At 43.0% G+C, this 24,198-nt stretch overlaps 1 protein-coding gene across 1 annotated transcript in view; it reads left to right on the top strand.

Annotated features, from left to right (window-relative positions):
• Window positions 1-17,715, top strand: part of LOC124596344 (glucose dehydrogenase [FAD, quinone]-like) — a 101,278-nt gene extending 83,563 nt beyond the window's left edge. Inside the window, exon 4 of the mRNA XM_047135450.1 lies at window positions 16,517-17,715. Within this exon, the coding sequence (XP_046991406.1) occupies window positions 16,517-17,715 (1,199 nt within the window). The remainder of the gene's footprint in view (window positions 1-16,516) is intronic.
• The last annotated feature ends 6,483 nt before the right edge of the window (window positions 17,716-24,198 follow it).

Raw genomic sequence — 24,198 nt, 5'->3', positions numbered from 1 at the left:
ACTCTTCTCCAGAATAAGTTTGGAGAATTCCTTTTCTAGACACCTATGGATGGTGGCTGTAGGACGTTGAGCCAGTAACCCCATTCTTCGGCATTAGTGCAGGGAAACTTTTCTTACTATCCAATGACGATGGTCTACCAATGGTAGCACAGGAGTTTTATCCAATAATCCCACTTCGCCAGCACAAGGGCGGGAAAATCCCCTTTATACGAGAAAGTGACACCGGCCTCTGACAACGCCCACTCTACAGTGCACTTCACAAGATCCTCGAGAAGGTCCCAGGAGAGGGGGTGCAAAGTCTATTGTCTGAAGAAATAAGACGTGGCCTAACAAACTAGAAGATTTTAACTTAGCCTCTTAAACTTCAGCCTATTCATCGTCTTTACATGAAAGTGTGATCTGAATCTATACCTACTGGTCGGTACACCTTATAATCTCATATCTGAGCCAGGAACCTCTCTCTGATCATGATGTAATCTAACTGGAATATTCTCGCATATCCCGACCTTCGGCAAGAAGTATATCTAATCATGTAACTCTTGAAGAGAGTATCCGATATTATTAGCTGAAATTTGTTGCAAAATTGAATTAGTCTTTCCCCTCTCTCGTTCCTATTACCAAGCCCATATTCTGGTGGAACCCTTTCTTCTGCTTCTTCCACTTCAACCGTTTTCCAATCCCACTTGACTACTAGATTTTCATGTCCTTCTAAGTACTGAAAGTACTGAATTAACTTTTCAGTATCCTCATATAGTTTCTCTATCTCTTCATCTTCTGCTTGTAACGTCATCAACACCTAAATTATTGTCGTTGCACTTACTTTGCTTGCGACTGTGATGAGAACAAACCTGTCACTGAACTGTTCACAATTAGCTCATTCTTTGCCGTACCTTCAGATGCATAAAGGATGCTACTCCCTTTACTCAAATGTCCGCTGCTGTTGTTGGTATTACCTTATACCAGATATCCTTGTGTTTTTTTCCCTTTTCCCTTCACAAACCCTATTATATGTGGATTTAGCATCAGCATTTTCCTTTCAGAATTTTGTAGCTTCTCTTTCATATACAAACTCATGACGGTCTTTGCCCGGACGCGTAAAACGTTATCCTTCCGTGGGTTATACAATCCTTTCTAATGGTCACCTACTGCTTGACAGTCCTCTCCCGGAAATTAGGGTTGGGAGTTAAGTCGAAGTCTTTTGCCAATGGAGAGATGGTTGGTTGGTTGTTGTGGGGAAGGAGACCAGACAGCGAGGTCATTGGCCTCATCGGACTAGGGAAGGATGGGGAAGGAAGTCGGCCGTGCCCTTTGAAAGGAACCATCCCGGCATTTACCTGGTGCGATTTAGGGAAATCACGGAAAACCTAAATCAGGATGGCCGGACGCGGGATTGAACCGTCGTCCTCCCGATTGCGAGTCGAGTGTCTAACCACTGCGCCACCAATGGAGAGATCATCATCATGCTTTTTCAACTACAGGCCACATGCCCTATGGATATACATTACTTGTGTTTAACATAGTGGTTGCTATTGCCTTCTGCGTCCTCGTGCCGTTGATCATAGCTGATTTTTCTGCGTTTTAGGGGCAGTTACCCACCCTACGGGAAGAGGGTACCTGAACGTCTCTCTGTTCCTCCGACCTCTTTGACAAGACCATTAACAGGACAAGGATGATTTCTTCTGTCGGAAGTCTTCGGCCGCCATCGCTGACTATTTTTGTTCAATATCTGAACAGTGCCTAGATTCGAACCCGTGACCTATGACGTTTTGATTATTAGTAAAAGACGCTACACATAAACCACTTATGTTATCATGGTAACATGAGGCAGCAGGAATTAAGCAGGGTTTCATATGGTAGTAGAAAGCCTGAAAGGTTGCTCCGAAAGCCAACTGCTGGCGCACAAGTTGTGTCAAGTACATAATTAAAATAAATTGCAGAACAATAAATGTTACAGCAGTATTAGATGTTACATCTATATGTAGACGTTTTTTTCATTACACTTAATATAATGATAGTAAATAATGCTTATCTTCATCTTTTCTATCAAGCAGTATGGCTACCTTCTATTGTGTGGACACTTTAATGTGACAGTTTTAGATGCGCAGTGTTTTGAACTACGGATGCGTGAGTTACATGAAACTGTAAGGCCTGGACTACCTCTTTTATGAGACTGCTAAACTCACCAAGCAATCTCGCTGTAGCCGTTGCTAAAGGCTTTATGTAGCCCACTTCGTTTTGTGTTATGTGTCACCTGTTATTTACTTTTCTTATTTTGTAGTGAGTAAGGAGGCTAATTCTAGTTCATCACGGGGTTCGAGTAAGTCACTATCAACACCAGACGGGTATGCATTTGTCCCGGTTTCAAATAAGCACAAATCTCAATTGTGCGCTGCCATCTCTGTGAGAAGGAACTGTTCCTCTGCACCACTCATCTCCCCTCAGGCTATCTTCTTTCTTTACACTTGCAGTCGACTGCCACGTTATGGTGTCGTCAGGTTCTTTCGTCTCCTTCTCCCTCTCCAACTCCTTCCTCTCCCTTCCCCTCCCTCTCCCTACAGTCCTTTAGCTAGTCACAGGATAGTATTAAAATGGAACAGACATTCAAAAATACAAGTTGATCGACTACCCCACATGCGCTAATAGGAAAATTTAAAAATAAATGAGCCACATCCCCGTTCCCTCTCCCCATCACCTCTCTAGCCACTCACAGAGTAGTCACAGAATGAAAGAACTAATCAAAATCCAACATGGAGAACAAGCGCAATTGTAATAAAGGTAAAGTTTGAAAAAGGAAAGAACAAGCCATTCCCCCTTTCCTCCCTCCCTCCCTCCCTCCCCCATCCCTCTCACAACGTAATATCGAAACCATGCAGAAAAATCGAAAGTCATGTAGGTACGAAACATGGGTTGCTGTGCTTTAAACTGCTCAGTTTCTACCTCTTTCCAAGATCATACGTCTACCCACTTTTGGCCGCTCGGCATCACCATCCAAAAGAATCATGTAGACTGGCATAAATTCTTTTTGCGATTCTTTGTGTGTTAGCAAAATAAGAAAATAAATATTCTTGTTCGAAAGTTTTATTAATTTTTTGAGTATACACTTACACGCAGAAAACTACTCTGTATTTTTGTTTGGTGCACTTTTAATAACGTCTAGGTTAATTTTTAACTTAAAATTTAAAAATACATCAGGATCATATCATTCTTTTTCCAACAAGTAATTTCACAAATACAAAAAGATTTGTTCTCGGATTCTACTACATATACAATTTTTTGTGCGCATAAAATAAAAGTACAATTAAAATCAACATACATTTTCGTCTAGAAACAATGTAAGAAGAAATAGTTCTGATTGTTAAAGCTATTGAACTGATAGTTTCTAGGAAAGATATGAATTAGAATATGAAAACATATGTTCTCTGTTTCTATAAAATTACTGGCTTGAAAGAGAATCAGATGTTTGCTGCGGCTAATTGGATCTTGTGGCCTGTCGTCTTGAAAATACTAAGGAAATCTTATTCAGTGTTTATCACAATGAACACAACTTAGCTTTAAAAACAAGATGACCTGATTCGACGTCTCATCGATGTTTCGGTCCTTGTGTTATGTGTCGATTTGCAGTGTCTTCTGCACACTTTGTTAAAGCACCGTTGCTGTCAATAGGCGAACTATACTACAATGAGAGATGATATTCACAACCTGACAAAGGAAGTGAATCATTCTGAAGGCATGGTCGGCACTCAGTGTAGCTTCCTACAAGTGCACACCATTGGCGAGTATGTAAATGATTAGGCTTGCATTTCTCTGAGACGGATATAACGGGCACCAGAGTGCCTTAGTGCTGCTTGTGTTTACTGTTGTTACTATGCATGATGGAGAATAGCCTGTAAAGGATATGAACAGCTTCAGATGCTGGGTGATATCGTGAAGGAGACTGGAATGCCAGGTATTTGTGTGAGACAGCGACATCTGCACCCAACAGAGTTGTAATGAGTTTCAGTGTAGCTCTCAGTTTCTCTAGCTGGTCGAATCGCGTACAATTTAGATGTTTTGGGGTATTCAGGTGTACGACCGGCTACAAGTCAGGACGGCCATATTGTGCACCAAGAAAAACATAACCCTTTTACATCTGCGTCTGCCATTCGATAACAAGTAATAGACTTCGTGCGTCACTCTGGAACTCCCGAGCGACTGATCAGAGACGGACAGCAGCCGTCGAATGCATAGGCTGCCATTAACGCCACGACACAAACGGCTGCGTTTGGTGTGGTGCCGTAAGCAGAAAGAATGAACTGCTGATGGATGGCGTCGTAGTGTGTTCAGTGATGAATCGCGGTTCTGCCCTACCATGGATGACCATCGTCGGCTAGTATGGCGACAACCTGGGGAGAGCTCCCATTCTTCCAGTGTTTTCGGGAGGCACAGTAGTGTTTCTCCTGGCTTTATGGTACGAGCAGCCATAGTTTATGGCTGCAGATGATGTCCGGTAGTGATTGAGGGAGATCAGTGGTACATCACGGTAGTGCTGCATCTCCCATTCGACATTACTATGGTGCCATTTTTCAACAGGACAAAGCTCGCCCGCATGTGGCACCTGTCTCTATGAACTGCCTGCGTGATGTTGAGTCTCTGGTTGCCAGCAATATCCGCAGATCTGTCCCGACAGAATATCTGTGGAACCAGCTTCACCCCCAGCTCCATCGCAATGTGACTGTCGGGGACATCAAGAACCAGTTCCAACAGCTGTGGGCCGACGTACCTCAGGGGAGGATACAACGGCATGATGACATCCTACCGAACCGAATACATGCAAGCATCGGAGACAGAGGGGTTAATTGTCATACTGACAAGAGGGCTGATACTACTTTGTAAATTTTACACGATTTTGTAATCACTAAAATAATTTCACGTACTCTCTCAACCTGTGAAGTTTCATTACATTTCCTCCTATGCTTTTTTTGTCAATCATTGTATACAGGATGAAGTAAACACGCCACTCTTGGCGGTCGGCATGCGATTGCTCATCCAATTCAAGGCAAAAGTGTATGTGGCAAACTCTTGTCCCACCAACATATTTAATACAAATACGACTTATGAACCGAGGCTCTGGCAATGCTGTGGCTTCGTACAGCGTGGCCAAGAACAGGTAGCATGAACTCCACACTCTGTCGGAGCTGTCCCAGTAGCTCAGTGAAACTGGGGAACAGATATGCAGACACGCAATTGTTCAAGCTGTGATCAAGCCGACCCCTTTTTTCAGTTACAACATCGTACTGTATGCAATTTACGCCTCCACAGTATGATACCTTGCGTATTTATTTCTGTTACTGTTACCTTTATTGAAACACTACGACGTAAAATGAACTTCTTACAGACGTAAATGACCATTTTATTTTGTCAGTGACGCAAATAAAATCAATAGAAAATAACATTCGATTCAGTAACATCGTCTGAATCCAAAGAGGTAAAAAACCACAATAGCAGACAGTACTAGACTGAACATTAAGCTACACGCAATAACTCTAGTCTTTACGTTTGACATTGAGGCTTATCTTCACAGAGACCGTACGTACACGTACGAGCAACATTTAAGAGAAGATGCTCAAAGGGACCGCTTTACATTTGCAGACACTTCGCCGCTCGCTGGATCATACTTTGCTAGACCACACCTAACACATCTGAATTCACCACTCCCTGAACAGTATGCACACGAGCTATTAGGTCGTATGCATCGATGCGTGGAGTACGATCAACTTGTTCCTTTTTTTCCACTTCGAAACACCCCATCTTTGCGGTATGTCAGATCAACCACTTGTTACATGCTTGTGCTCTCTTTTTCTTCCAGAAGTTCTTCATTCTATCTGATCTCTTCTTCCTTTCCTCCTCTGAACCTCTTGGAACCTCTTAGTTTTGTCTTTGGTCACGGTCTTGGCTGTGCCGTTCTTTAACATGACTTCAGTACTCTGGAGTTGTCTCAAATCCTTTTACACTTGCTTAAATCAATTGGGTTTAGTCGTCTTTTTGTAAAAGAAGTCAAACATTTCGTTAGTTATTCTGTCGGGATTCATTCGGAGTATGTGTCCATAGAAATCAACCCGCCTTTTCCCCCTGGTTTCCGAGAGTCTCTCCGACTTTGCATAGAGGACTTCACTTCTGTAGAGAACTTGCTTCTTAGTTTGGAGTTTGGGACCCAAGACCTTCCTCAAAATTCGCCCCCCCCCCTTGATTTCCAAATTCTCCATTTGCCCTTTCCTCCTCATGACTAGTGTCTCTGCAGCATAGAGTGCTTCCTGCTTAATTACTGTGTTATAATGCCTTATTTTGGTATTCCAAGACAGGTCTTTCGTATTGTATGTGTTTTTGGTTTTCTGGAAGGCTAGTTCGATTTTGGTACTTCTTGCTCCCATTGCTTTTCGTTCAAGGTTGTTCCATTCAATCCATTCCCCTAGGTACTTCAAACTCTGAAACACCTCTATTTTTTGGGCTCCTACTTTAATTCTCTTAGGAGTATCTACTATATTGGTCATTTTTTCTTTTCCCTGTCTGCTCTTGTAACGATTTGTTCTTAGCTTCCTCGCTCGTTTCCTCGAGCAGCGCCATATCGTCAGTAAATGCCAAACACTTAATCGTGATTTATTTGTTTTTTGTTCCAAGTCTTATTCCCGCTCTCGTTCTTACATTCCATTCCCTCACAACTTTTTGGAGTGCTCAATTAAACAGCAGGGGTGAGAGACCAGCCCCTTGTCGGAAATCTGTTCTGATCTCAAAAGGTTTCGATACTCCACCCATGAATCTAACTTTAGAGGACGTATTCGTGAGCGTCTCCTTGACGATATTTAGAGTTTTCTCATCCAAGCTAACCTCCTCCAAAATATTGAAGAACGACTCTCTCTCTTGTTCCTTGAGTTATCCCCACAAATAAAAATCTGGTGGATTAAGGTCTGGGGAACTTGGAGGCCAGAACATTGGACCTCGACGACCACCCCGTTTCCCTAGAAATGCTTCGTTTAAATTCCAAAGTATGGCAGTGCACCATCATGCTGGAACCATAGCTGTCGTCGAACGCTGCATGAAACGTTTTGTAATGTGTCAGTCAAAGCATTGCAGAGAAATGTCCGGCAACAGGTAATGACCCAAAAGCACACCCACGATTACAGCCCACAGATGTATGCGAAAGTGTGCCTGAAAGCAACGTTCACAGGTGACGTGTGGGTTCTGTTCCGTCCAATAATGGCTGTTGTGGCGGTTAAAATTACCTCCATGAGTGAAGCTAGATTCGTCAGTCCACATCACGTTTTTTATAAAACATTCCTTATCTTCAGCCTAGTACAATGTCCGGCCCCGGTAGCTGAGTGGTCAGCGTGACGGAATGTCAAGCCTAAGGTCCCGGGTTCGATTCCCGGCTGGGTCGGAGATTTTCTCCGCTCAGGGACTGGGCGTTGTGTTGTCCTAATCATCATCATTTCATCCCCATCGACGCGCAGGTCGCCGAAGTGGCGTCAAATCGAAAGACCTGCACCAGGCGAACGGTCTACCTGACGGGAGGCCCTAGCCACACGACATTTCCATTTATCAGCTACACAGGGTTAAAAATTCGTGAGACAGTTTCACTCGACCCTGTATAGTTGCACCTCTAAACATGTTGCAGTCTTAAATAACTGCGGCAAGTTAATAAAATAATGTGATTGGGAGAGGTTTCTAACAAAAAACTGTTCATAAGTTTTAAGAAACAATCGAAGTTGAATAATGAACGGTTTGGCTTCAAATGATTACGTTTCGCATCGTGTGGAAAATATGTTCCAAAAGTTCTTGGAGGTGGGGATGGGGGAAGGTGAGGGGAGTATACAGGAAAGCGGAAGTCTTTCTGCGTGTGCCGACGGTAATTTCTGAACAGTTGAGGTGTTCATCCAAGCCTGCACCTAAGTCTTCTCCGTTTTCAGATGTGGTATTGGGATAGCTTCGAGAAGAACCGGAGACGAATGTTACCCTAACTCAGAACTAATTGTTTTCTGATCGGATACTAAAATTTTAGTTAAAAATGGTTCAAATGGCTCTGACCACTATGGGACTTAACATCTGAGGTCATCAGTCCCCTAGAACTTAGAACTACTTAAACCTAGCTATCCTAAGGACATTACACACATCCATGCCCGAGGCAGGATTCGACCCGTAGCGGTCGCGCGGTTTCAGATTGAAGCACCTAGAACGGCTCGGCCACACTGGCCAGCTTTTAGTTTAAGTTCTCGGTTTTTGCCTCTTCTGATTACTGAAAACTGATCATCATTTAACATGACGTTATCAGTATTTATATATTCAGGCGTCGTTCTTAAAACTGCAAAGACGTTATCTCACAATTTGAATGATACTGAGCAAAGAATAGCTTCTCTGGTTTAACAACAAGTTGTTAATGCATCTGGTTCTGTTCAACGTCAGCGACAACCAGGTGTCGCATTCTGATTTTTAGTAGAACTTCAACTTACAGTTGTAAAATAAATACAAGTTTTACCAAATAACTATGAGTAGATAGAATTAGAATACCAGTAATTGAATTAAACAAGTCGTTTGTTCTGTTATAACCACATATAAGCACTGGTTAATTTTACAATTCGTCTGAAACTCTAATAGACGATCACGGACACTGCTGAGCGAAAGCTCCACAAATTAAGTGTTAGTTGAACGTGAAGCAAACTAGTTCACCAAGAACCTCATAGATATGGCGTAAATCACTTGCAGTACGCGTCAAAGTTTAATGAAATGAGTCGTATAGGAGAAGAATCATCATAAGAACCTCTTAAATTCTCCATGAATAGCACGCTTCCAATAATACGGTGTGGAGACTACTGGTGTAGCAACAACTACACCACCGTCTTTAACGACGTATACAAACAAGGGTGCCAAACTGTTATGAAATCAGAACTGAATCCAATCCTTGAACACATACTGGCCACTCCTACGTCTGGCTGCTGCTATGGCGTAATGTTGTTCCTGTAAGGTGTTAGTTGTTTTGTCAATCAAAAACTATGTATTAAATTCCCATCACTAGTTTCATTTCTAATACAATTCAGTTTTCGATTCTTTATAATTGGTATACATTTTTCACTAACCATATTGGATATCCGGAATGCAAAAAGAAAAACACTCAAGAAAAGATAATTTTGTAAAACTAGTGTTTTTCTGTGGACTCTCACCTCTCATAACGGTTTTTGGAGGTCTCTCTAGATCTTTTAATTTTTTACTTGAAGTAGACAAAACATTCGGTACTGAGTGCGTTGGTGGTTTCCTTTTTTTATATGCAATTTGCTCAGAAAAATAATCGTCAAGTATGAGCTAAATATGATTACCAACGTGCCATAAAACAATGGATACAACAGCAACTTAGTACACAAGCTACACAAGACCTTTAAACACAATACACAAAGAGAAGGCAGCAATAATAATAACACTCCAGGTATACTCATACTAATACATAACAGTAACATACAACGCACAGTAATACCAGAAAACTCATCCCATATCAAAAACAGAAAATGGCATCCCTTGCAATACCGTAGACCGCTTGCACCCAAAATATAAACTCCTTCAAAAATGCAGACTATCAATATCTTTCAAGACAAGTAGCATTATACAAACTAAATTAGATTCTACGACACGGAAAAGGTAATTACAATATAGCAGGATGTGTATATAAGCTACAATGTAATAGCTGCAATTGAAAATACATTGGGACGACTATAAGAAACTGTGATTTTAATGCCAGGATTGGAAATCGAACAGAAGGGTATGACAAGGTTATGGGTAAACTTGGAGAGTATATGGAGGCCAACAGGAACGGGAAACAGCTCTTGGATTTCTGTGCCAGTATGGGCTTAGTAATCACAAACTCCTTTCTTAAACATAAGAACATTCACCGGTATATTTGGGAAGGCAGGGGTACCAGATCTGTCATTGACTATATAATAACAGATCAGGAATTCCGGAAGGCTGTGAGGGACACATGTGTATTCAGGGAATTCTTTGATGACACTGATTGCTATTTAATCTGCAGTGAAATTGGTATTGTGAGGCCGAAAGTGCAGAAGGTCAGGTCCATGTGTAGGAGGATAAGAGTGGAGAAACTTCAGGATAAGGAAATCAGACACAAGTGCATAACAGTGATCTCAGAAAGGTACCAGTTAGTTGAATGTAGTCAATCGCAGTCACTAGAAAAGGAATGGACAAGGTACAGGGACACAGTACTAGAAGTGGCCAAAGAATGTCTTGGAACAGTAGTGTGTAAAGGTAGGATGAAGCAAACAGCTTGGTGGAATGACACAGTCAAGGCAGCCTGTAAAAGGAAAAAGAAGGCATATCAAAAATGGCTACATACTAGAACTCAGGTAGACAGAGAAAGTTATGTTGAAGAAAGAAACAAAGCCAAACAGATAATTACAGCATCCAAGAAGAAATCTTGGGATAACTTTGGAAACAGGTTGTAGACCTTGGGTCAAGCTGCTGGAAAACCATTCTAGAGTGTAATTAGCAGTCTTCGAAAGGGAGGTAAGAAGGAAATGACAAGCATTTTGGACAGGTCAGGAAAACTGCTGGTGAATCCTGTGGATTCCTTGGGCAGATGGAGGGAATATTTTGAAGAATTGCTCAACGTAGGTCAAAATACGATCAGTAATGTTTCAGATTTCGATGTACAATGGGACAGGAATGATGATGGAAATAGGATCACATTTGAGGAAGTGGAGAAAATGGTCAATAGATTGCAGTGCAGTAAAGCGGCCGGGGTGGATGAAATTAAGTCGGAACTCATCAAGAAATGGCGTGGGAGTCGGGACAGGTTCCATCAGACTGGACAAAAGCAGTAATCACACCAATCTTTAAACATGGAAACAGAAAAGATTGTAACAACTACAGAGGTATGTCTTTGATCAGCGTTGTGGGTAAAACCTCAGGTATTGTTGAAAGAAAGGGCGAGTATTATTTGAGGACAAATTGGATGAAAATCAGTGTGGGTTTAGGCCTCTTAGAGGTTGTCAGTACCAGATCTTTAGCTTACAACAACTAATAGAGAAGTGTTACGAGTGGAATAGGGAATTGTATCTATGTTTTATAGATCTAGAAAAGGCATATGACCGGGTTCCTAGGAGGAAGTTATTGTCTGTTCTACGTGATTATGGAATAGGAGGCAAACTTTTGCAAGCAATTAAAGGTCTTTACTTAGATAGTCAGGCAGCAGTTAGAGTTGATGGTACATTGAGTCCATGGTTCAGAGGAGTTTCAGGGGTAAGACATGGCTGCAACCTGCCTCCACTGTTGTTCATATTATTTATGGATCATATGTTGAAAACAATAGTCTGGCTGGGTGAGATTAAGATAGGTGAACACAAAGTAAGCAGTCTCGCATATGCGCATGACTTAGTTGTGATGGCAGATCCTATTGAAAGTTTGCAGAGTAATATTTCAGAGCTAGATCAGAAATGTAAGGACTATGGTATGAAGATTAGCATCTCCAAAACAAAAGTAATGCCAGTGGGAAAGAGATATAAACGGATTGAGTGCCAAATAGGAGGAACAAAGTTAGTACAGGTGGACGGTTTCAAGTACTTAGGACGCATATTCTCACAGGATGGCAACATAGTGAAAGAACTGGAAGCGAGGTGTAGCAAAGCTAATACAGTGAGCGCTCAGTTACGATCTACTCTCTTCTGCAAGAAGGATGTCAGTACCAAGACTAAGTTATCTGTGCACCATTCAATCTTTCGACCAACTTTGTTGTATGGGAGCGAAAGCTGGGTGGATTCAGGTTACCTTATCAATAATGTTGAGGTTACGGATATGAAAGTAGCTAGGATGATTGCAGGTACTAGTAGATGGGAACAATGGCAGGAGGGTGTGCACAATGAGGAAATCAAAGAAAAACTTGGATGAACTCTATAGATGTAGCAGTCAGGGCAAACAGGCTTAGATGGTGGGGGAGAAGCATGGGAGAAGCAAGGTTACCCAAGAGACTCATGGGTTCAGCAGTAGAGGGTAGAAGGAGTCGGGGTAGACCAAGGAGAAGGTACCTGGATTCGGTTAAGAATGATTTTCAAGTAATCGGCTTAACATCAGAAGAAGCACCAAAGTTAGCACTGAATAGGGGATCATGGAGGAATTTTATAAGGGGGACTATGCTCCAGACTGAACGCTGAAAGGCATAATCAGTCTTAAAGCATGATGGTTCAAATGGCTCTGAGCACTATGGGACTTAACAGCTATGGTCATCAGTCCCCTAGAACTTAGAACTACTTAAACCTAACTAACCTAAGGACAGCACACAACACCCAGCCATCACGAGGCAGAGAAAATCCCTGACCCCGCCGGGAATCGAACCCGGGAACCCGGGCGTGGGAAGCGAGAACGCTACCGCACGACCACGAGATGCGGGCAAAGCATGATGATGATGATGACGATGATGATATAAGAAACTGTAGCATTAGGTATAAAGAACCTGCAGTGGTACTAAATAGTGAATGTATCCACTCAACATACAATATAATACAAGAAAATCACCACCATACTGCTACAGTATTATTCCATTGTAACAAAAGAACGAGAATGCTCGCTATCCACGAAAACTATTTCATACGCAGTGTCACAAAGAAAATTGAAAATACGTTGAATGATCAATAAATCCACAACAGGACGGTATAGGAACACTACACAGGTTACCAGAAAAAAAACAGTTTAAACTTCTAAAAATTGCTTTAAAAATAATCACATTCATGAACATGCTCGCCACACACACACACACACACATACACACACACACGCGCGCGTGCGCGCACTCCACCCACCCTCTGCCGCCGCAGTGGCCTGCTCCACCGCCACCCTCTATAGCCCCCGTGATCTCTCAGACAACCCTACACAAAGGCCATGTGCAGTGTGTAGCAAGAAAGTTTATGTCCACTGAAAGACAATTGTGACAAACTGTGAATTGGAAAACTCTACTTTTCCTCTAATGCTACTATAGACCCATTATGAACAGAAAAGGGGAGGACAAATATATTTAAGAGGTAAACCAAACCTCTATTTTTGTAAATTGTAAGTTAATTACAATGTGCTGTCACGAAACACTTCATGTCAAATAACAAAATTTGTGTAGCTGAATAATTATCTTTTCTTATAGAGGCTACTGTTTATGCCCATTCAGAATATGTGAAACACGCTAGGTTAAAAATAAAATAATCGTTCAGTTGCAAAACATGAGTAGTATGTGATGTGGCTTACCAACACAAGTACAAGGAAAGCGTACCAATAGGGACAAGAAAGGAGGCATGAAGGGCACCAAAAACAGAAATAACAATCATCCATTTATTGCACCATTACATACGCACATAATGAAATATGAGACATTATAATTGCCATACTCAAATATATTATGACAAACAATATGTATCACGAAGGGCACACACAATCGAGTTTAAGAAATTACAATGGCACACCAACTCCGCAATGAGAAACAGTGTGCATAATGAAGACTGCACAATTTTAGCAATGTAAGAAATTAAAATAATACTAGCATAAAATTAAAGAAAAGGCCTTGAAGGAAATGTTTATGAGAAGAACACGGCCGGGCCGCAAGGGAGGAGGCAACAGTCCACAGCTCGTGGTCGTGCGGTAGCGTTCTCGCTTCCCGCACCCGCGTTCCCGGGTTCGATTCCCGGCGGGAGTCAGGGATTTTCTCTGCCTCGTGATGACTGTGTGTTGTGTGCTGTCCTCAGGTTAGTTAGGTTTAAGTAGTTCTAAGTTCTAGGGGACTGATGACCATAGATGTTAAGTCCCATAGTGCTCAGACCCATTTGAGCCATTTTGAGGAGGCAACACAATACTTAACTTAGGTGCACCAAAACAAACAACGGACACTAGGTCGCGCCAACAACGGTGACGTAAGGCAAGCAAATACTCTCTCCGTTGTGGTTCCGCGCGTTCCACCCAATAGCTATGTGAAACATTTTAATACTTGGAACAGTACACCACTGATCAGCAAATTAAAAAAAAATAACATGACATAAAAATACAATAATTTAAGAAAATCACATCATATGACTGTGAGCTTAAGGTCTATCGGTAATTAATAGAATTAACAGATTACGAAACAGGTAAAGGGGCATGTGCCAGTATTAAATCTTCCGTAATTACACTACTAAATTTCTCAGTACCCAAGTTGCAATTAACGCAACAAGAATTAAATCATTTAAGTGATGATGCTACTTTAAAATAATAATAAAATCATTTCATACAGCAGAGGACCAAGAATGGCCCGATCAGTACTCCCCAGTGAAGCAGTTCACACAAATGGTACTCCACGGCTCCGAGCACACAGCCCCATACAAAATACAACACAACCACAGCGACCTGGCGTACTGAGAGAACCACCAGGCACTAAACCAATATCGTACTAAGCCAAAACAAGGATCGACTTTTAAAATAACGAGACCTAGCCCGGGCCGGACAACAGACCAAATGCTGAGAAATCCGTATGTAACCTCAGCCAACTTAATACCAAAACAACAATTTATGAACAATATGCAAAACGCATGACCTCTCAGTCCAAATGCTTCCGTTTAGTCGCGAAGGTGGCTCCGACCCGCCTGCTGAGGTGCCAAGCGTCGTACGGAGTGCCGAATCAAGCTTAACCTTCGCTAATGGAAAGCGGGAGCACCACAAGTCAAAATAAACTCCAATCTAACTGCGCAAGGCAAACTCTAAGGAGTGCCACTCGAAGACTATGCACTTGAAGATCAAACATAAAGCGCCCAGACTAACGTGCCGCTGAAGGACGCACTTCCATCACCAGCGTCTAGTAGAGTACGGAGAGCACCGTACCCCGTCGATATACATCCATGGGACGGTAAACGAGGATAGCATTCCCAGCGACGGAGAGACAGGAGGACGAAATGACATCCCGCCGCTCATAGAAGGTATTTCAAACTCAGGCTCGACAAACTACAACAGGCGAAATTTTTCTCCCCTTGCGAATCAAGTTAAACGGCACACCAGGCCACTGTCCACACTATTAACCGTCAAATCACGGTCCGGTCTTCCCATCGGGCACCACTCGGCGTCCAGACGCAAACAACCCCAACCGAACCGAACTGTCCCCACGCCAAGGTAGCCACCTCTTTCCTCCTCACACGCCTCCAGCTACGCTGCGGCCAGCGATCACACCCGGAAACAACCGCCTAACGCCAAAGCGCCGTCTGAGTGAAAACTCAGCACTAAGATCGATACGGACTTGGAAATAAGCGAGCACCGTGACAACATGTGTTCTTCTCTAGGCGATAAATATAATTTTGTCTAACCAGAAACAACTCTCGATAATGCAACAGAATTACGCAGATATTCTTGCGACCCTACGGAACTGTCGAAAACATTTTAACAGCACTAAATTAGAATTGTTTGCTAATACAGACATTTATGTGCATCAGACCTCTGAAATAAGTTGGCTTGTTAGGTAACTTACCTATGAATTCATCGAGGCAGCTAATAAACTACAGATCCATCGCTATGTGCTACAAAGCGTACAAGAACCAATTAACACAACACATTGTAAATCTCAATAGAATAAGCCAAATGATGTGAAAGAAAGCAAAAATATCTTCATACCCTAATGTACCGTGGCTAAAGTCATCAAATATAGAAACCGTGACTGTATGAAACATTTATTTGTATTTTACTAGTACCAAATTTATATTTCTTTTCCGTGTAATTTCACTTACGGTTACGTGGTTGAGTAAAGATGTCTATGTATGTATGTATGTATGTACGCGCGCATAAAGAAGAGCACAAAATGCTCGAAATTTGTTACAGTGAAATACAAACAATTCCTTAAACTTCTATATTTGGCTGTGAGGATACCTTTTGCATTGCGAAATTCTGGTCACTTGCCATTACATACAATACACGTGGTTGTCACAAAACTACATAGCCGGCCGGAGTGGTCGTGCGGTTCTGGGCGCTACAGTCTGGAGCCGAGCGACCACAACGGTCGCCGGTTCGAATCCTGCCTCGGGCATGGATGTGTGTGATGTCCTTAGGTTAGTTAGGTTTAATTAGTTCTAAGTTCTAGGCGACTGATGACCTTAGAAGTTAAGTCGCATAGTGCTCAGAGCCATTTTTGAACAAAACTACATAGCGAGAATCATTCACTGCCACTTAGGTCATACGAGTAATATGACAGCTCTGTAGTATTTAAGTCATAGCCGACGACTTATAAGCTCCTGCTAATTTGTCCATTTTGTTCAGACGCATATCGTTACAGTAAATATAATTTATTTAAATTTTTTATTTATGTCTTCTTAAATTATGATGTACATGTAATAATATGATTTCTTGCAAAATTGTTTTCCAAAGAACACGATGTGATCTAGGAAAATAAATACTTTGCACGTAGAATTTTTGACACATTGTTCATTTCAGTGAAACATTGCATCTGTTTTCCCAGATCCTTATTAAATACCAATTATCGTCTGTTTAACTTTTCCAGGAGTCATTCTCTCCAACATGAGTGTTGTAACTGACTTTAACGACAACACAATGGTAGGTTATGGATATTGCCATGGAACAGTAAGAGCAGGAAGACGCTGCAGCACAGCAAAAGCATTTCTCGAGCCAGCGAGGAGACGAACGAATCTACATATAAAGCAGAGAGCTTTGGTAACCAGGGTACTGATAGACGTCAACACCAAGGCCGCCTACGGCGTGCAATATCTGGAGCACGGCAGAACGAAAGTAGTCAGAGCATCTCGTGAAATCATTCTGTCTGCTGGGGCGTTCGGTTCACCAAAGATACTCATGCACTCTGGAGTTGGAAGGCAGGAAATTTTAAAGCCGTTGGGGATTCCCGTTATCCAGAACTCTAGCGTTGGCTGTAACTACCACGATCACATTCTCTACGAGGGCCTCGCGTATGTCTTCGACTGCAGAAATTTCGGAAGGGAGAGTCTGCTAAAGGACACGCTCAGGTACTACCGGAACAAAACCGGGCCGTTTTCTAACATCCTCTGCAATGGATTTATGGGCTTCTTGCAGACGATAAATGAGACCTCCAAGGGAAACAGGCCGAGCATGCAAGTGTATCACCAGTGCGCAGCACTAGCGATCCCCGTGGGCGATACCGTCCCAGTCATCATATCAGCAACGACGAAAATTAGTCGGCAGGCAGAGTGGATACAAGTGTTAACGGAAACAGGGTGCATGGTTGGGCCAGTGCTGCTGCTTCTGCAGCCGCGCAGTAGGGGTTGCGTCGAGCTGCGAAGCGCGAACCCGCACGATGATCTGATCGTCAAGGCCAACTACATGACGCAACCCGAGGACATGGAGACCTTACTGGAAGGCCTCCGGCAGGTGGTCGACGTCGGCCTGCGGACCCCCGGCGTGCGAGGTGTTCGCCACGTACCACTGCCACAGTGCTCCCACTACGGCGCCCTCACTAGGGACTACTGGCGCTGCGCCATGCCTTTCGTGACATCATCGGCTATGCACCCGGTTGGCACTTGTGCCATGGGCGCCGGAAATGACGCAGTCGTCGATCCACAGCTGCGGGTGCGGGGCATCTCTGCGCTGCGCGTCGTCGACGCCTCGGTCATGCCAGCTATCGTCAGCGGCAACACCAACGCACCAACCATTATGATCGGTGAAAAGGCTGCAGATATGATTGCTGAGGCATGGCGAGGACGAAACTAAGTTCTCTATGATTAACACTAGTCACGTAGAAACCATCATCCTGATGTGAAAATTCGTTCAGGTGTGGAAGGTGTGTGACATGTGTCTGGATGTATGAGTGAACACATGTGTTTGTTTCTATGAGAAAAGTGTCTGTGACGCAAGGAATGTAGAGTGAATCGGGCGGAGATGGTAATCGTGGTATGATGCCCTTGTCAAGACAGAAAGGCACTCAGTGACGGATGTAACGGATATTTTTCGTCTTTGAGAGCAAAAATACTGTGGTATGCGTTAAATTTTACATTGTAAAAAGTCCCAGATACATTTAAAAACAATAGCAGTCACGCCTATACATTTTTACCAGTGTGAGTCCAGTTACCGTTTGATGCTATACTGGGGTACACATTTCAACTCGCAGCTCACTACGATATCTAAAAAATACGGCACCTTTTCTGTAAGTTACAATGGGCACTCTATCTCTAAGATTACGCTTTAGTTCATTATTTTATATTTTGAGTTTATAATTATTAAAGGTTTTGCATTATGATTCTTGATTTAATTTAACAACCTTTGTAATAATGATAGAATTAGTATATTTATTTGTACAAAAAATTTACATTTACTTATTTGCAACTATGACTAGAAATTAAGTAAGAACCACAAGTAGAGGCCAGTGTAGTGGAGGAAGACTCCAGATAGCAATGGGGCATGTACATTTGTTGGTGTGAACTGTTTTCGAGCTACCCAAAAGTATGTGATTTAAAATCGGACATGTGTAATGACTGTGATGCAAAACAATAAATATCAACGATAGAATGGTCACTAATTGCAAAAAGACACACTTGTATTTCACAGCGTTTGACAATTAAATATGTAGTGTCATTGGTGATGGTATCAAGTTGATTTTGTCATCTTACCCCTAGCTTCGGGTGAGATGCTTGATAGTTCAAACCCGCAAAAAAAAAAAAAAAAAAAAAAAAAAAAAAAAAAAAAAAAAAAAAAAAAAAAAAAAGGTACTACCGGACACAAAACTTACGATTTTGTCATAAACATACATTTTCAAGTTGAAGAAACCTTGCTCAACAAGTGTGATTAATCTCTTTGTAGGATTCTCAAAATGTCCCATCATACTTTAATTTAAAAGCAAAAAGTATGGCATCTTCCCTCTAGGCACTACTTTCACTTTCATCCTTGTCCTTGGACGTAAAAACGTGCTTTACATTCAGAAAAATTCTTATCAAAGTTGTAATGCAGTGTAAGTGAAGAATTAGTAGTAATGGTTGTGGTACTATTAGTTGAAGCAGGAGTAATAGTATAAGGGGCAGTCAAATAAAAACGCGTCAAATGGAAAAAAGTAATGGTTGCTAATTTAACTTTGTTACAAATAACGTGTTTCGCCTGGTTAAGGCTTACTCAGATTTTCCATAAAAATATAGAAAATAAGGATCTAATCATACAAAACTACAAGTGAAGGAATGAAGTTCTAAGCTCCGCAAAAACTTATAAATGGAAGGGCACAAACGTCTTTCTACAGGGCGCGAAAATTTTGGATGTGGCTGTAAGTAGGCTGTTTAGGTTTCCTTATTGGTAACGCCACGTAGCGCTCTGTATGAAAATCACTGGCTGTGCTGTGTGCAGTCTGTGGCTAGTTTGCATTGTTGTCTGCCATTGTAGTGTTGGGCAGCTGGATGTGAACAACGCGTAGCGTTCGGCAGTCGGAGGTGAGCCGCCAGCAGTGGTGGATGTGGGGAGAGAAATGGCGGAGTTTTGAAATTTGTAAGACTGGATGTCAACTATGACTATTAAGGTAAATACATTGTTTGCTCTCTATCAAAATCTTTCATTTGCTAACTATGCCTATCAGTAGTTAGTGCCTTCAGTAGTTTGAATTTTTTATTTAGCTGGCAGTAGTGGCGCTCGCTGTATTGCAGTAGTTCGAGTAACGAAGATTTTTGTGAGGTAAGTGATTTGTGAAAGGTATAGGTTAATGTTAGTCAGGGCCATTCTTTTGTAGGGATTATTGAAAGTCAGATTACGTTGCGCTAAAAAAATATTGTGTGTCAGTTTAAGCACAGTCTTGTATAATTTTTCAATAGGGGACTTTTCATATGGTATGGAGCAACAAAAAAATGGCTCTGAGCAGTATGGAACTTAACATCTGAGGTCATCAGTCCCCTAGGACTTAGAACTACTTAAACCTAACCTACCCTAAGGACATCACACACATCCATGCCCGAGGCAGGATTCGAACCAGCTACCGTAGAGGTCGCGCGGTTCCGGACTAAAGCGCCTAGAGCCGCTCGGCCACAGCGGCCGTCAGCATTTAGGCACCAGCAGTATCAGCTCTAGGCAGCTTGGTTGAGGCTGATGACCCACATCGGGCCAGAGGCCACTATTTGTATTCGCTCAGCTTGGTTCTATTACGACGAGACAACGATTCTAGTCACACAGAGGGGCCAGAATAGCGCAGTGTGAGGTAACGCCACTCACCTTAAAACTGGGCCGTCTTAGCATTATTCTATCACTACGAAATGTCAAAGGCAGTACGCTGGTCCACCTGGTCACAGGATGTAAATATTTGGTAGAGAGGTGTTGGTGATATACATTGCCTTGATGTCAATATGCGCAAAACAACACGAAGTAATGCATCGCACTTGCCAGTTGGGCACCGTATATTAGGTGGGGAGGGGGGGGGAGGGGGGGAGGGGGGGAGGGGTCTTTTGTAAGTATACACAAATGGTGGATAAATAAAAGGCATGAGATGAAGCATACGGTGCATCAGATATCTTGTGTCACAGAGGAACCATAAGACATTGTGGTTAATTTATTCACCAGTAAGCTAGATTTATGTCCGGCAGGATAATGTGGTAGGCAATCAGCCTCGAATTGTTTCAGAATCGTTGAAGGACCTTCTGTAATCGTAACGAAGGTTATATTCCCCCAGGAAACGTGGTGTCAGTCCTACTGAGCACATGTAGGATGCCACCGAGTGAAATATTCGCGCCTTGGACCTAACTCTTAACTACTGTCCGCAGTTTATGTGCAGCGTTTCAGTGGTCAGGGCAAAGGACGACTCCCAGACGCCTTCGGTGAATCATCAACTCCATTCTGTATCTCATCACTGCTAGAGCGATTATACTGATATTCAGATCAAATCATCACCGCCGATGAGTGATGAACTGTGTGCAATTTCGGAACTAATTCTGACAAAAAAAAAAAAAAAAAAAAAAAAAAACTCTGGATGACGGTACAGGTACTAAACTGAGAGCGAAAATCGCTTCACCAAGAAGGAGTTGAGCGAAATAAAAGTAAGTTTGTAGGCGCTTTTCTTCATATAAAAATTGATTTATATTCCAATTTCGTGCCAGTCGCATGAGACTGGCGATAGTAGCGACGCTATGAGGATACAAATAAGATTTGCTTTAAGCAAACGGTGTAACGGTCGTGAGCGTTAGTTACCTTTGAGATTGAAGGCCGTGTGTTCATGTTAAGAATGCCTTTAAAGTGACAAAGATACCATTAACCACACGTCACTGAGTTTGAACAAGGTCGGCAGCGAAAAGCTGTATGTTCATTCTGCAATATTGCAGGAAGATTGGCAGTATTGTAGCCATGTACATGATGACTGGCAGCTGTGGGCACAAGAATGTACGGTCTCGAGAAGACCGGACTCCTGACGGCCTCGTGGCACTATTGGAGAGGAAAGACCATCATGTTCGGCGTGTGGATCTGGCGCGTCTAACTGCATGTGCAGTGGCAATGTGTGCAGCAGTGGGCACCACAGTGACACAATGAGCTGTTACAAATAGGTTACTTTAAGGACAGCCTAGAGCCAGACTCCTATAGCGTGCATTCCACTGACCAAAAACCACTGGTATTTACGACTTCAATGGTGTGGAGCGAGAGCTCATTCGCGGGCAGGGTGGAGGTCTGTTATGTTTTCTAATGGAAGCTGGTTCTGCGCGTCGCCAGTGATGGCCCTGTGTTGGTTACAAAGAGGCCAGTTGATGGCCTGCAGCCAACCTGTCTACGTGCTATACAGACTGGACATACACCTGCAGTTATTGACTGCAGTGCGATTACGTTTGCCAGAAAGAGCACTCCCATAGTTATCCCAAGCTCCCTGACTGCTGATTGATTGACCGAGTGTAACAGGCATGCAACGCTATCCCACAAGCTGACATTGGGCACATTTACAACGCGATGACCTGTGTTCTGTTTGCTAGAAACTCTTCAATCCAGCCACACAGCTGGTCTGATATTCCGTAGGCTCTTACTTTGTTTATCAGGCGACAGTGCGGAACTGTATCGAACGCCTTCCGGAAGTCAAGAAAAATAGCATCTACTTAGATACAGGCTCCCAGGTAGATGCTATTTTTCTTGACTTCCGGAAGGCGTTCGATACAGTTCCGCACTGTCGCCTGATAAACAAAGTAAGAGCCTACGGAATATCAGACCAGCTGTGTGGCTGCATTGAAGAGTTTTTAGCAAACAGAACACAGCATGTTGTTATCAATGGAGAGACGTCTACAGACGTTAAAGTAACCTCTGGCGTGCCACAGGGGAGTGTTAGGGGACCATTGCTTTTCACAATATATATAAATGACCTAGTAGATAGTGTCGGAAGTTCCATGCGGCTTTTCGCGGATGATCCTGTAGTATACAGAGAAGTTGCAGCATTAGAAAATTGTAGCGAAATGCAGGAAGATCTGCAGCGGATAGGCACTTGGTGCTGGGAGTGGCAACTGACCCTTAATGTAGACAAATGTAATGTATTGCGAATACATAGAAAGAAGGATCCTTTATTGTATGATTATATGATAGCGGAACAAACACTGGTAGCAGTTACTTCTGTAAAATATCTGGGAGTATGCGTGCGGAACGATTTGAAGTGGAATGATCATATAAAATTAATTGTTGGTAAGGCGGGTACCAGGTTGAGATTCATTGGGAGAGTGCTTAGAAAATGTAGTCCATCAACAAAGGAGGTGGCTTACAAAACACTCGTTCGACCTATACTTGAGTATTGCTCATCAGTGTGGGATCCGTACCAGATCGGTTTGACGGAGGAGATAGAGAAGATCCAAAGAAGAGCGGTGCGTTTCGTCACAGGGTTATTTGGTAACCGTGATAGCGTTACGGAGATGTTTAATAAACTCAAGTGGCAGACTCTGCAAGAGAGGCGCTCTGCATCGCGGTGTAGCTTGCTCGCCAGGTTTCGAGAGGGTGCGTTTGTGGGTGAGGTATCGAATATATTGCTTCCCCCTACTTACACCTCCCGAGGAGATCACGAATGTAAAATTAGAGAGATTAGAGCGCGCACGGAGGCTTTGAGACAGTCGTTCTTCCCGCGAACCATACGCGACTGGAACAGGAAAGGGAGGTAATGACAGTGGCACATAAAGTGCCCTCCGCCACACACCGTTGGGTGGCTTGCGGAGTATAAATGTAGATGTAGATGTAGATTCGTGCACGTCTGCATGACTGCATTCAACATTCTGGCTGTTATGTTGGTTATTAATGTACCAGCATATCACATTTGAAGTGGCTTGTCTCGCGCTTACATTAACCAATAATCCAGCAATGTTAACTACTTAAACATGTTACCTAGGCAAATGTATTCCCGAAATTTCTTACCCTACATTAATTATCTTTTGGCGTCGGAATACTTTTTCCATCAGTGTATCAATACGTATTTTGCCAAGTGATGTGTCGGATGGCATTGAGGTACACATCTGCAATAGGAAATGTTTGTTTATTAAAGGAACTAAAGTAAATACAGCTTCTGAGCACACATTTCCATGCACGTCGGAGTATTGTGGAGCAGGGACGATAGTAACGATACGACCCAACGATGCTGGGAGCTAGAGGACAGTCACTGGTGAGCAGTAAGGTGTCGCAACAATACGGTCCCAAGAGGCAGCGTATTTGTGGGCAGTCACACGCAGATCGTGCGAACCAGTCCTCTCGGGAATAGCTGACGGCGAGGGCAAGACGACATCATAGTGGGCAGCAGCACTGGCTGGCGTTGGGTCCGTAACGGAAAACCGTGACAGCTGATGATTGCTCGGAGTATGGAGCATAGCCGGCTCTCAAGGTTCATAAAAAATGGCTATATCGCACTATGGGACTTAACATCTGAAGCCATCAGTCCCATAGAGTTAGACCTACATAAACCTAACTAACCTAAGGACATCACACACATCTTTGCGCTAGGCAGGATTCGAAACAACGACTGTAGAAGCAGCGCAATTGCAGACTGAAGCGCCTAGAACCGCACGGTCGCAACGGTTGGCTGGCTCTCAAGGTGCGGACTAAATATCGCGTCCGCGAAAGGTTACATGTGTGGTGGAACCTGAACATATGACCGCTCTGACATGAAGAGGTACCTGCGACAGCAGAGCTTTTTATCACGGCCTGCTCGCCCTCTGACACTGTGCGGCTGCAGGACGGTTGACAGTAAACACCTCAGCACTCTTCAGTTGACAACATCCAAGGTGAGGC

Source organism: Schistocerca americana, chromosome 1, assembly GCF_021461395.2.
Source record: "Schistocerca americana isolate TAMUIC-IGC-003095 chromosome 1, iqSchAmer2.1, whole genome shotgun sequence".
NCBI classification, from domain to species: Eukaryota; Metazoa; Arthropoda; class Insecta; order Orthoptera; family Acrididae; genus Schistocerca; species Schistocerca americana.
Note: the sequence above shows the minus strand (reverse complement) of the source record. Positions and strands in the feature narration are given on the sequence as shown.